Source organism: Salmo trutta, chromosome 28 (genome assembly GCF_901001165.1).
Source record: "Salmo trutta chromosome 28, fSalTru1.1, whole genome shotgun sequence".
NCBI classification, from domain to species: Eukaryota; Metazoa; Chordata; class Actinopteri; order Salmoniformes; family Salmonidae; genus Salmo; species Salmo trutta.
Genome location: NC_042984.1, coordinates 40,613,512 through 40,628,630, shown reverse-complemented (window position 1 = coordinate 40,628,630; position 15,119 = coordinate 40,613,512). Strand labels below are relative to the sequence as shown.

The following is a 15,119-nucleotide window of genomic DNA, read 5'->3' as shown; positions in this document are numbered from 1 at the left end:
GAGAAAATGGGAAATGTCATAGACGACAAATTGCAAGACTGATCACGTTGTGGTCATATGTTAAAATGTGTTATTTATCCTATTACAATGTTTCAAGTGAGAATTATGGAGGGTGTAAACACTTGACACTCAGTGTCGTAACACTTTATGACACGGTCATAACAGCTGACATAACTTGTCATATGGTCAACAGTCATGACCAATATATTTACACCTGTTGTGACATATTGCATTGCTTTGTGGCTGTTACTGACACCATAGGTGTCAACCCACATTTATTCAAATTAGTTTTCTCCCTGCCATGAAGTTTCTTTTCATTTGAGTTTTTCTTAAATCCTTTTTTGTAATGAATTCTTGATGGGTTTTTTTCTCCATGTTTTAATTAAGTAGCTTTTAGGAAATCAACTTTATGACACTTTCATGAAGCATATTGACCATCCTGTGTCACTTCACTTGGACTAATAAAATACACTTTATGACACTGTCAAGAAGCATTGTGACCATTGTCATGACGTTGGCCTGTGGGTAAGGTTTATGACCCCCCCCCCCATAAATACCTTTCTCCCTTCCCCTCTCTTACTGACCCTACTGAAGGACTGCTGTCCTGTTAAATATAGAGAGTCTGGGAACATCAAACAAATGGGGAAAGGAACCATATTTTGGTAATAAAACCAGTTGGAAATATGCTTGATAACGTAATGAGTATGGAGGTCAGTTCATTGTTATCTGGGACATTATGATTGATGACAGGACGACATAAACTGTACCTGAGAAAGTATACACCCTCTTATCAGAGTCACATGGAATTGTTATGCAATTGAAATGTTTGATATTGAAATTGTTTGTTAGGAGATTAAATGTAATTTTAGCTTCCAAATGAGAGAATTGGGTTTTCATAAGGAAAGTGCCCTGCTCGATCAGTGGCCCAACCCTGTGAAGAGACAGGGGTTATAAACGATGAAACACCTCCTTCCCCCCTCTCCACTATATAAGACTTTGACGAAAAGACATTGGGGGTTCCAGTACGGGAGGTCTGCAGCCTCTACGTTAGAAGGACACACATATCAAGGACAGAACTAAGCCAACCTCGGCGTGAGCTATGGTATGAACTGGTATGAACTTTGAGCTTATTCACTACAGAAGTGATACTTCCTAGCCGTTGAGTTAGCAGCTGCCGCTGTCGACGGGGGCTAGGAAAGGACGGACGACGGATCCAGTCTAACAACCAGACGAAGATACCACCACGTATCCAGTTTACCACCATTGACATTCTTCCACTACAGGAAGACCTGTTGGCCAACCCGGCCAGCATCTACGACCAATCTACCGAAGCGCAGCTCAGAGTAAATATTTATTGCATTTTCCTTTTCCAAATGGCCGGTAATTTAGAATGCATAAGATAATGTATTTACGATAGCATAGCTGCTGTTTCTTTGTTCCTAAATCTTCCCGCTCTTTCATTCAAGCCCAACCCCCTTTCCTTTGTGTAACCAGGTTCTGTCCACCGGGACGTTTTCTGTATGACATCATTGGTGTTCTGTGTATTTGTAATTCTGTGTGATTAGTTAGGTATTTAGTAAATAAATAATTAAACCCAATTTTGTATTGCTGATTCAACTTCTTAGCCAGGGTTCGTGAAGATAACCAAGAATTTACAACTTTCATTATGAGACTGAAAATAAGTTAAGGGTTAATATTGACTGCTATCGATGTAAAATATTACTAAGTATTTTAAGAGTTTATTCGGAAGATAACAGCTCTATAAACGTTCTTCCGTGGTGCCCCGACTTTCTAGTTAATTACATTTACATGATTAGATTAATCAGGTAATATTAATTACAGAGAAATCATTTTATAAGTTAGCATGTCATATCACTTAATCCGGCATAGCCAAAGACACGACACCATCATATAAGCCTATCGCGTACATGCCCTCTATCAGACATCAGTCAAAAAGAGGGTGTCTTGTCAGCTCCTGAAATCTGCTCCTGCATTCATCCCGGTCATCAGCAACTGAGCTTTGGGGTAGGTGCATGTCTGACTAGTACGCAATTACAATTTAATATGGTCAATAAAAAAAATAATGATGTAATGTTTTGTGGGTTTGACACTCTTACGTAGGTGTCATAACCAGACATAAAATAATGTAATATATGGCACAACAGGTCTAAATGTGTCATGACGGTGTTATGTCTGCAGTTATGACATGGTTATGACTGTCAAAGTGTTATGACTCTAGGTGTCAAAGCGTTACCGGCAGGTCTGATGCCGAAAAAGAAACTAAATTATTGCACACTTTACCCATATTTTATGGGTAAAGGTTAGCTTCTGTAGTTCGCTACACTACTACATGGCACAACAAGTCATTACCTACTGAATGTAGTTCCCTACTCCCCAACACTGCAAAACACCATAGTCCACTGCAGACAAAAACATATACCTTCCGTGTTCAGACAACACTCACTCCCACAAGGGCACAGTGGCACCTCTACAGATTACGTAACATACACAGGGGGCACAACCACACCTTCATAGATGCCAATCACACTTGGTATGAAGATAGAACTGAGTCTCTCCATGGTAAAGTAGTCTTTTTCAGGCAGGTGGTGTACAATCCAATACTTCAACCCTCCTTTGGTGAGATTGAAAGAACCCAAAACAATGTGAGACAGAATCTGAGGATAGGGAAAGAAAATGCAGTTTAAAATGTTTTCCTCATGACAAATGTATTTGAATATGAATGTTTCTGTTACTGTAGGGCTAAAACAGCAATACCTCTAGGTTAATATCATTTATGATGGGTTGAACCCAAGCCGCCATCGCTTAACCATATTTCATGGTCATCTGTAAACGTGGTTCTAGTTAATCTGATCTATCCAACCGGATCTCAATTTACCATCCTGTGGAGTACAGTGCAGTTCTGGTATCCACCACCAGAGAGCAGTAGTGGGTGGTGGTGCTGTTGGCTGAGACCACTCTATCTTTGACCATGGCAGCATGGCTAAGTCATCATCGTGTCCTCACCTCTGCTGTTGATGTTGGCTGGTGTCAATACTGAGCAGAGTGGTAGCAGTAGTACCCTGATGGCTAAAACATAAGATCAGAACCCAGTAGAGAGAGAGAGGCAGGCGGAAGGAAGGAAACACGAGCACTGTCGGGAGGGCAAGAGTGGACCCAGAGCGAGAGAAGTGGGCCGATTTGTAGAAATATGGCTCTGTTATGCGCTGGCCTTTGTGTTACGGTTCTGTATTTCAATGGTGGCCTGCGGCCTGTGTGAGGGCTGTTTCTGTACTGTCTGTTGTGTGTCATGTGTTGATGTCATTCATAGTGTCTGTTTGTATACCTCCCTGCATGTTACTCATTGTTTATCAGAATCTTAGTCTGTACCCAGTTAACACATTTGGTTCCTTGGAAATTGTGGGAACAACGTTTTTGGTTTCCCATTGGTTCTGTGAACAAAGCCATACGTTTCCTGACGAGTAAACTGAACTTTTAAAAAATGTTCTGAGAACGGAAGTGAACATTTCTCCTGTTCTGGGAACGTTCATTTTTAGGTTGCAGGGAGGTTCTGAGAACGTTTTACTATGGTTCCCTGAAACTTTTCATGGGATGTTTTATTAACCTTCTGAGAATGGAAATTCTAGGTTATTTGAAGGTAATTAAATAACGTACTTAAAACATATATTTTAATAACACTGCTAGGTTAGTTTGACTGTTTTTAATTCCAAACGCAGATAGGACCCTTGGAAATGAATTTGCTTCGGCATTAATCATGCAAACACTTTCTGTATTAAGGCAGTGAGATTTGAACCTATGACTTTCTGTTTTCTATTCATAGAATTAGTCCACTGTGCCACTAGGATAGAGCTAGCATTCTGTGTTTTTTTATATTTGTATTCATACAAAGCTGTTCATTTTAGTCTATTCAAATAGACCCCATTTCAAAGGAAACACGCACTCATTAAGATCAGGTGTAGCCAATTAGTGGGCGCGGCCAACACACCTCAACACAACTATGAGGATGTACAACATTCTTACTACTGTTTTCTTGTGGTTTTTATGGAAAGGTTTCTTAATGTTCTGAGAACATGACTTTAACTAGAACCAGGAGGAATCCCGCAGAAAAACATTGTGCTGAAGTACTGAAATTCACACAGGAGAACATTGTTTGTTTCTTAATGTTCTCGGAACAATTTGAGAACACGACTTGAAATACAACCATAAGGAAACCTGTAGGAAATGATCTGAAATTCCCACCTAAGAAACATATGTTTCTCAGAATGTTATGTGCCAGCTGGGCAGAAATCTGTGGAAATGACCACAGGGTCTCCCTACACAACTCTACACCACAGTAATCTGTTCCATTGTATTCTCTACTTATACACCAACCGCACTGTCAGAGATACTGTAGAGTCAGACACTCCTGTGTGTGTGTCTGGGAGAGTGGGCTTCGCCAAAGGGCCTGTTTGACCATAAAGCCTTAAAGGCCAGTGTGATGGGAACTGGGCAGCAGCTACCTAATTTAATTCAGGTTCACAGCACTGCTCTGTGAAGACTGGACCTTTGACCAGCTCCCTGTAGCTCGTCCACACATCTGAGGCCCAACCCACTGTGAGGTCAGAGGTCATGCATAACAGGATGCCTGTGAACCCACACAGCCTTTGGTCCAGCTGACCAGGGTCACCAGGTGGTCAGCAAGACCTGTGACCAGTGAGAGCCAGCCTCACGATTGTTGTGTTACCTCTGACCTGAATGTAGCATCTTTCATCTGAGGGACATAGAGGATAGATGGAACATATAAGGTTTTTAACAACAGGAGCTAGAGCCATGTGTTAAGAATCTCTCTCTATCTCTCTTCAATTCAATTTATTTTATTGGCATGATGTAACAATGTAGATATTGTCAAAGCTTACTTTAGATATTTACAATATGAAAATAATAAGAATCAAAATTGTCAACAGGACAACAGTAACAACAATAACCAAGGGTCAAAATAACCACACATTGAACAATAACAATAAGCATACAGTAGAGGACATGTGCAGGTTGATTGGTCTGTCAGACACTGTCCCTCATCTTATGGCAGGCAGCAATGTAGTGCGCTGCCAACCGACAGCTCTCTGCGTCCTCCCCCAACAGGACGGGTAGCCTACTCTCATCAGAGAGGTCTTTGAAACCTTGAATAGGGGATTCAAATTTGGGGAAATGACACTCTCTAATTGTTTTATATTTTTGACATTTTGTCAGGAAATGCAGCTCTGTCTCAGTGGTTGCACAGCCTTTCCTCTACAGGGCTTTCCTGTGTCTACCCTTCTCAATGGCAAGGCTGTGCTCACTGAGCCTGTATTTGGCGTTGTTCTGCGTTTGTATCAATTTGAACGGTGTTGTAGAGTGTTTTAAAATGGGTTCAACTGTTCTGCCTGCGGCTATGGAACCCTGACCTGTTCACCGGACGTGCAACCTGTCCCAGACCTGCTGGAACCCTGACCTGTTCACCAGATGTGCTACCTGTCCCAGACCTGCTGGAACCCTGACCTGTTCACCGGATGTGCTACCTGTCCCAGACCTGCTGTCCCAGACCTGCTAGAACCCTGACCTGTTCACCGGACGTGCTACCTGTCTCAGACCTGCTGTTTTCAACTCTCTAGAGATAGCTGGAGTGGTAGAGATACTCTCAAAGATCGGCTATGAAAAAGCCAACTGACACACTCTTGAGTTGCTGACTTTTTACACCCTCGACAACAACTATGATTATTATTATTTGACCATGCTGGTCATTTATGAACATTTGAACATCTTGGCCATGTTCTGTTATAATCTCCACCCCGGCACAGCCAGAAGAGGACTGGCCACCCCTCATAGCCTGGTTCCTCTCTAGGTTTCTTCCTAGGTTTTGGCCTTTCTAGGGAGTTTTTCCTAGCCACCGTGCTTCTACACCTGCATTGCTTGCTGTTTGGGGTTTTAGGCTGGGTTTCTGTACAGCACTTTGAGATATCAGCTGATGTACGAAGGGCTATATAAATACATTTGATTTGAATTTGATTGTAGGCCTGTTGTAAGGCAGGTCCTCACCAGACATCACCGGCAACAACGTCGCCTATGGGCACAAACCCACTGTTGCTAGACCAGACAGGACTGGCAAAAAGTGCTCTCACACGAGTCGCGGTTTTGTCTCACCAGGGGTGATGGTCGGATTCGCGTTTATCTTCAAAGGAATGAACGCTACACCAAGGCCTGTACTCTGGAGCGGGATCAATTTGGAGGTGGAGGGTCCATCATGGTCTGGGTCGGTGTGTCACAGCATCATCGGACTGAGCTTGTCGTCATTGCAGGCAATCTCAACGCTGTGCGTTACAGGGAAGACCTCCTCCCTCATGTGGTACCCTTCCTTGCAGGCTCATCCTGACATGACCCTCCATCATGACAATGCCACCAGCCATACTGCTCGTTCTGTGCGTGATTTCCTGCAAGACAGGAATGTCAGTGTTCTGCCATGGCCAGCGAAGAGCCCGGATCTCAATCCCATTGAGCCTGTCTGGGACCTGTTGGATCAGAGGGTGAGGGCGAGAGCCATCCCCCCCCCCCCCTAGAAATGTCTGGGAACTTGCAGGTGCCTTGGTGGAAGAGTGGGGTAACATCTCACAGCAAGAACTGGCAAAGTCCATGAGAAGATGCACTGCAGTACTTAATACAGCTGGTGGCCACACCAGATACTGTTACTTTTGACCCCCCCTTTGTTCAGGGTCACATTCAATCTGTTAAGTCACATTTGTGGAACTTGTTGAGTTTGTCTCAATTGCTGAATCTTATGTTCATACAAATATTTACACATGTTAAGTTCGCTGAAAATAAACGCAGTTGACAGTGAGAGGACGTTTCTTTTTTTGCTGAGTTTAATTGGTACCTTCTCATGCATTGTCTTTGGTATCTGCATTACAATGTCAACATTCAAATATGTTTTTTAAACCCACTTAAGGAAAATAATGAACAGATACAGCCTTGGTGTGAGTGTTTATTACATTTCATTTATCCATAATCAATTAATATGCCTAACCCTTTGGGTTATTACATAGCATTGCTTGTCAAAATACATCTCCATTGTTCAATGCACTCCTTGAATACCTACATATGCATTTGTATATTCACATATGCATTATTATGCACAACCAACCTGCATAAAAATATACATGACAAATGACACCTTAATTCTCTTAGTCCTTTTCCCATATTTGAAGTCTAAAAATAACTTAATTTAAAAACCATACTGTTCTCCCACTTTCAATAAATTAGAAAGTAAAATACATTACCAAAAATGGTTTAGATGATCTTCCAAAATATTAATTAAAAAAAAGGTACAATAAACTACCTTTTTGTTTTATTTTCAGGCATCTCATAGGTCAGTTTTATTGTGGTGTTAAATAAAATAAAAACACGCGTTTGCATTGTCTGCAAAGTCCCTGGTTTGGCAGCAGCCACTGGGTCCTGTGAGACGACGGGCACGGAGCAGGATGACAATTTGGGCCAGGGGGCTGTACAGGAGGGTGCAACGTCACAGAAGGTTCACTATAGAAATGTACTGTGTAAAACAGATAGGATTGTCTGCCATTTTGAATAGGAAATCATGTCAGCTCTGTTTAGTACATTGGTCTCCAACATTCCAGACCTTTTGCTTCAATGAATACACCCTAGTCTTCTTCTCCTCGGTCTTCGTCCTATATGGCTACGGCACGTTCCATCAATTCCTCACATCACATCTGCTCTCTTGTCCCTCACTTTGTTCCTTAGTTTAGTCCTGGCTTTGAATGCCGCTGAGTTGAACAGATGCTGTGAGAGGAAAATAAATCAACAGGTTAGACTTACACCCTTCAAAATAAAGAATGACAATATGGAGGGCAGTCTTGTGAAGACTAGGCAAACTCATAACATTTCATGGTACTGCTAAATCAAAACGGACCAGTACATTTTGTTTAACCGACATGCATTTACACTGAACAAAAATAAACGCAACATGTAAAATGTTGGTCCCATGTTTCATGAGCTGAAATAAAAAATCCCAGACATTTTCCATTTGCACAAAAAGCTTATTTCTCTCAAATTCTGTGCAATTTATTATTATTTTTTTACATCCCTGTTAGTGAGCCCTTCTCCTTTGCAGAAATAATCTTTCTACCTGACCGGTGTGGCATATAAAGAAACTGATTAAACAGCATGATCATTACGCAGGTGCACCTTGTGCTAGGGACAATAGAAGGCCACTTTAACCTGTTGGGGCTAGGGGGCAGTATTTGCACGGCCGGATAAAAAACGTACCCGATTTAAACTGGTTACTACTCTTGCCCAGAAACGAGAATATGCATATAATTAGTAGATTTGGATAGAAAACTCTAAAGTTTCTAAAACTGTTTGAATGGTGTCTGTGAGTATAACAGAACTCATATGGCAGGCCAAAACCTGAGAAGATTCCATACAGGAAGTGCCCTGTCTGACAATTTGTTCTCCTTCTGTGGCATCTCTATCAAAAATACAGCATCTCTGCTGTAACGAGACATTTTCTAAGGCTTCCATTGGCTCTCAGAAGGCACCAGAAAGTGTAATGGGGTGTCTGCAGTCTCTGGGCGAAGTACAGCAGCTCTGTTTGTGAGTGGTCAGGCTGGGAACAGTGAGACTGAGAAGCGGGTTCATGAGAATTCTCAATTTTTTTCTTTCAGCCTTTGAATGAATACAACGTCACCCGGTTGGAATATTATCGCTATTTTACGAGAAAAATAGCATAAACATTGATTTTAAACAGCGTTTGACATGCTTCTAAGTACGGTAATGGAATATTTTGCATTTTTTTGTCACGAAATGTGCTCGCGCATCACCCTTCGGATACTGACCTGAACGCACGAACAAAACGGAGCTATTTGAATATAACTATGGATTATTTGGAACAAAAACAACACTTGTTGAAGTAGAAGTCCTGGGAGTGCATTCTGACGAAGAACAGCAAAGGTAATCCAATTTTTCTTATAGTAAATCTGAGTTTGGTGAGGGCCAAACTTGGTGGGTGTCAAATTAGCTAGCCGTGATGGCCGGGCTATGTACTCAGGATATTGCAAAATGTGCTTTCGCCGAAAAGCTATTTTAAAATCTGACACCGCGATTGCATAAAGGAGTTCTGTATCTATAATTCTTAAAATAATTATGTATTTTGTGAACTTTAATCGTGAGTAATTTAGTAAATTCACTGGAAGTTTGCGATGGGTATGCTAGTTCTGAACATCACATGCTAATGTAAAAAGCTGTTTTTTGATATAAATATGAACTTGATTGAACAAAACATGCATGTATTGTATAACATAATGTCCTAGGAGTGTCATCTAATGAAGATCAAAGGTTAGTGCTGCATTTAGCTGTGGTTTTGGTTTTTGTGACATATATGCTTGCTTTGAAAATGGCTGTGATTATTTTTGGCAGGGTACTCTCCTGACATAATCTAATGTTTTGCTTTCGCTGTAAAGCCTTTTTGAAATCGGACAATGTGGTTAGATTAACGAGAGTCTTGTCTTTAAAATGGTGTAAAATAGTCATATGTTTGAGAAATTGAAGTTATAGCATTTTTGAGGTATTTGTATTTCGCGCCACGCGATTCCACTGGCTGTTTACTAGGCGGGACGCAAACTGTTTTAGAGAATTTAGCAGTACGTCCGACCGGCCTCACAACTGCAGAGCACGTGTAACCACGCCAGCCCAGGGCGTCTTCATGTAGTGGATCGTCAATGAGGGGCTGCTAAGGAGTATTTCTGTCTGTAATAAAGTTATTTTGTGGGGAAAAACTCATTCTGATTGGCTAAGCCTGGCTCCCCAAAGGGTGGGCCTATGCCCTCCAAGGCCCACCCACTTGGCTGCACCCCTGCCCAGTCATGCGAAATCCATAGATTAGAGCCTAATGAAATGATTTTAATTGATTGATTTTCCTTATATGAACTGTAACTCAGTAAAATGTTTGAAATTGTTGCATGCTAAGTTGATATTTTTGTTCAGTATAATTAGACAGTGGAGATCTCACATGAAATGCACCATATGGTTGTTGAACAGGTTAAGTGGGTATTTGTCAGTGGTCGTGGTTTCATGACGAGGGGTTATGTGCCGGTGGGAGGTGTGTTTGGAGACAGTCATAGGCCATGGGGGTCACCTTCTCGAAACGAGAGATCTTGCTGGATTTGACAGACGAGTCCAGTATCAGGGGGGGTCCCAGGCCAAATATGTCCCTCAGCAGCGGGTTAAACTAGAGAGACAAGACCAGGCACACCATTTAAAAACTAGCCATTTCCAACGGATAATTAAGAGGCAAGCAAGCATCACAAACCTTCCAGAAAGATTTGATTAGAACATGCTGGTTGCAGAGATAGTCTCTTTATAGCATAGATATCAACTATATCCTACCAACACAGTTATAGACCTAGATGTTTGTTCAAACCTGAAGATGGTGTCTCACTCCAGACTCCAGCACCTCTTTGAAGGCGTCGTAGACCCTCCTGCGCATCCAGCTGTCGATGTAGATGCCCTCCACACCAAAGCGGATCTTCTCCTCGGAGAAGTCCTCGTTCTGCACGACATCGGGCAAAAAAGTCAATCAAAATCAACATTCCATATTTCTCTCAGTGACTGACCAACGGTCTCCAGTTACAGTGACTGGTCTGGTGTCATTTAAAAACCCTCGAGCAACGTTAGAACCTTGCACCGGTTAATGTTCAGGGTGAATCGTGGTTCCTCACCTCTATGTAATGTAGCACCTCTCTGAATATGGTGCGCTGTTTCCTCCTGTCGTTCTTGGCACGGTGCTTGTTCCCGTCGGTGGCCAGGCCCTTCAGGCACTCACACAACGTGTCGCTGTCTTCAAACTCAAATTCCTACATAGAAAAACAAGGATCAGCAGGGATATTTCCCCCACTTCCTCTCCATGGGCTCTGCATTGCCTCCATATCGTGTTTGAGCTGCCGAGCGAGTACAACCAGGGCCTGTATTTACAAAGTGTCTGAGAACGTCGGTGCTGATCTCGGATCAGGTCCCCCCCATGTCCATGTAATCATATTCATTGTGGTCTAGAAGGCATAACGGATCCTAAATCAGCACTCCTACTCATATGCTTGATACATACAGCCCCTGGTTGTTCATTAGGCAAAACATACCCTGTCTATATCTCTTCCCAGTTCAACAAGCAAGGCTATGGTCTCCCCCACAGCTATCCTGTAGTTCACGTCGCTGCTCTCCAGGCAGGCCTGTAGCTTGGGTAGATGTCTGAGCACAAGAGGAGACCGAGGACGTGAGCTGAGCAACGTGGCAGGTTATATATTCAGATCCCGGTTGTGTCTCATATAGCACCCTATTCCCCATGTAGTGGCCATACAGTACACTTCTTTAGTCAAATATGCAGTACAGGACTACGACACTAAATGGGGAACGGGGGTGTCATTTAAGACGCAGCCCCTGTGTGTCTGTGTGTGTCACTCACAGGTCCAGCAGCACAGTAAGGCGGGAGGCGGGGCAGAGGGTGACGAGCAGGGCCCAGGCATGCAGGGCGGCGCTGTGGAGCCCTGGGGCACCGGCATTTGGGGTGGGCAGGGTGCCCTCGCGGTTGGGGTACGACATGGTGAATACACTCTCCAGGTGACTCATGGATTTCACCAAGTCCTGCCACAGAGGGAAAATGGAAAAAATAATGACAGAGACAAAAAGCGAGAGAGAAAGAGTTAACCATGCATTCAGATTCAATTTCTGGATCTTGATTTTCCATACTATTTTCCATACTGATTTTCTCTTTTCCAGCTACAGAGAAATAGAATGAAAAGGATTTCTAGAGAACCTCACCTCTCCGTCTTCCGCAGCAGAAACGTAGCAGCACATACCCAGCGCTCGGGCACACTGCAAGAGGGATGAACAACTTAAAAACGGCGACTTACAAGAATGCACTCTTAGTGGAAAAACTGCCGTCGACAACAGGAGTGTGACGAAGGCCAATGGTGACACTCACGCTCTGGCGGGCGGACACACTGGCACAGCCGTCAATCATGATGGCGCTGAGGACGGGCCGGAGGATCTTGAAACCCTCCTCACCCTCGTCCCCCCCGCCGAGCTGCACGCACAGCTGGGCGCACACTGTGGCCGCTGCAGCCTGCTCCTCTCCACCACCTGAGAGAGAAGAAAGGAGAGAAGGGACAGAAACAGAGTAGAGGGATGGAAAAGGGTGGAGGGGTAAGATCCCTTTTTACAAGCTCGACAAGAGAAGTCAGGCTATCGCGGGACTTGGTCAATCAGAAGATCAACTGAATTCGTAGAGCCTAAATTCAGACTCGATGAAAGGTCCATTCTGGATAGAAATAGTTACATTTCAAGCCAAATAAAGGTACGGTAGAGTAATAGTCTAAGTCCTAATCATCTTTTCAAGTTTTGACTCAGGCCAGCGCCACCTAAAGTGATGTACGTTTGACTACATTTACCACCGTAATTCATAGACCCCAACCCACACACAGTGCTGTGGCGTCTCACCCTTGCGCAGGCTCCTCTCCAAGCAGTCGCTGACTGTGAGGCGTCTCTCTATCAGGAAGTCATAGAGCAGCTTGGAGGAAAAGGCCCCTCCCAGAGAATCTAGGGCTGCCAGGCGCGTCTTTGCACTGAGAGGGACGGGAGGAAGGGCCACGTCAGTACGTCTCTACACAGCTCTGCCTAACGCTGTCGTTACGAGAGGACAACTCTTACACCGTTGTTGAAGTATTCGCACCACTTGAGTTTTTACAGAGTGGGATTAGAGTGGACTTGTCATTTGTTTTTTGTCAACGATCTACACAAAATACTCTCTCAATGGAAAATGTGCAAAATCAAATAAAATCTACATATCATGAAAAATAAAACACTAATATATCTTGATTAGATTAGTATGCAGTCAATACATGTTAGAATCACCTTTGGCAGTGATTATAGCTGTGTCTTTCTGGGTAAGTCTAAGAGCTTTGCACACTTGGATTGTACAATATTTGCACATTAGCTTTAAAATTCTTTAAGCTCTCAAGTTGTTTGTTGATCATGCTAGACCGCCATTTTCAAGTCTTGCCATCGATTTTCAAGCAGATTTAAGTCCAAACTGTAACTAGGCCACTCAAAAACATTCAATGTTGTCTTGGTAAGCAACTCCAGTGTACATTTGGCCTTGTGTCTTAGGTTACTGTCCTGTGGAAGGGTGAATTTGACTCCTGGTGTCTGTTGGAAAGCAACAAACCAGGTTTTCCTCTAGAATTTTGCCTGTGCCTAGCTCCATACCCATAACACCATGCAGCCACCACCATGCTGATGTGTTGTGTTGTGTTTGCCCCAAACATAATGCTTTATGTGCAGGACAAAGTCAATTTCCGTGCTACATTTTTTGCAGTTTGACTTTAGTGTCTTATTGCAAACAGGATGCATGTTTTGTAATATTTTTTATTCTGTACAGGCTTCCTTCTTTTCACTCTGTCAATTAGGTTAGTATTGTGGAGTAACTACAATGTTCTTGATCCATCCTCAGTTTTCTCCTATCATAGCCATTTCACTGTTTTAAAGTCACCATTGGCCTCATGGTGAAATCCCTGAGAGGTTTCCTTCCTCTCCGGCAACTGAGTTAGGAAGAACACCTGTATCTTTGTAGTGAATGGCTATACAGTCAGACTGGTCTCTCTACTACCGCATGGCAAGCGGTACCGGAGTGCCAAGTCTAGGACAAAAAGGCTTCTCAACAGTTTTTACCCCCAAGCCATAAGACTCCTGAACAGGTAACCAAATGGTTACCCAGACTATTTGCATTGTGTAAACATAATTCCACTTTGACATTACGGGATTTTATTGTGTGTAGGCCAATGGCAAACAATGTAAATTAAATCAATTTTCGAATTCAGGCTTTAACGACAAAACGTGGAAAAAGTCAAGAGGTTTGAATACTTTCTGAAGACACCCCATGTTCCTAATGTCCATTTAGGAAAGTACTAGCAACATCGGTGGCTTTCCTTTTTTGTGCAGTTAGAATGTGTACAATAAGTCCTTTCATAAAAACATTTGAAATCCTGTGAGACGCACCTTTTGTCCATCAGGTTATCTATGCATTGTTTCAGCTTGTCCTCTGTCTCCTCCTGGGCAGTCTGTTCATCTACTGGTTCACCACCTCCCCCTGTGGTGGACAAGATAATGATGATGCTGTGTGTGTGTGTGTGTGTGTGTGTGTGTGTGTGTGTGTGTGTGTGTGTGTGTGTGTGTGTGTGTGTGTGTGTGTGTGTGTGTGTGTGTGTGTGCGCACCCACCAGTGGCCTCGTCCACGACTGAAGCGCTCTCGCTGGCGCTGCTGTAGTGACTGAGCACGTCAGACGCCAGCTCATCATCACTGGCACCTGACTCGCCCTTTACCCCATTCCTCCCGCCTACGAGAACGAGAGAAGGAATTGAGGACAGAGAGGAGAGGAAGTGAGAGCAGGACAGAGGGACCAGAGGGGAGGGGGGGGGGGGAGAGAAGAAGAGTGAGCTCGAAGTGAACCTTGTCTCTGTCTGTGGCTTAGCTGTTGGTGTCCGTCAGTAATGATATCCCAGGAACCGCTCCTTATAGAGAGCAGGGTCTATTCTGCCCACGGTGCTGACACGAGCACATCCACGTAGCTAAACTGGAAATGCTGTTCGTGTTGTTCTTGCGCCCAAGAAAGCGAAGGAAACTGAACTAAATGACTATCGCCCCGCACCACTCAGGTCTGTTACTATGAAGTGCTTTGAGAGGCGAGTTAGAGACCATATCACCTCCTTACACCCTTAAACCTTTTCAGCTTGATACCCAAATTAGAAACTAACCGTCCATCCGTGTCCCAAATCGTCCTCCATAGGCCCAAACTAAGAAATAATTGTGTGATTATAGATGTATTCTCATAACTCGTGACCCACCTCTAACATGCCCAGGGCTCACTTTGATTCCCGAACCATAGTTTATGAAATCGCCAGTGCACTGCACACTGCCCTATCCCACTTGGACAAGAGAAATACCTATGTAAGAATGCTGTTCATCGACTACAGCTCGGCCTTCAACACCACAGTACCCTCTAAACTCATCACTACGCTCAGGGCCATGG

At 43.5% G+C, this 15,119-nt stretch overlaps 1 protein-coding gene across 1 annotated transcript; it reads right to left on the bottom strand.

Moving 5' to 3' along the window:
• Positions 1 to 6,998: 6,998 nt before the first annotated feature.
• LOC115166231 (interferon-related developmental regulator 2-like) lies at positions 6,999 to 14,481 on the bottom strand (the record flags this gene model as incomplete). The annotated part of the gene is made up of 11 exons (XM_029720054.1): positions 6,999 to 7,824; positions 10,178 to 10,270; positions 10,463 to 10,591; positions 10,761 to 10,895; positions 11,175 to 11,283; positions 11,498 to 11,676; positions 11,854 to 11,907; positions 12,017 to 12,174; positions 12,532 to 12,656; positions 14,089 to 14,179; positions 14,310 to 14,481. Coding segments are annotated over 11 exons (1,326 nt in total), but the record flags the coding sequence as incomplete, so codon positions are not given.
• Positions 14,482 to 15,119: the final 638 nt, after the last annotated feature.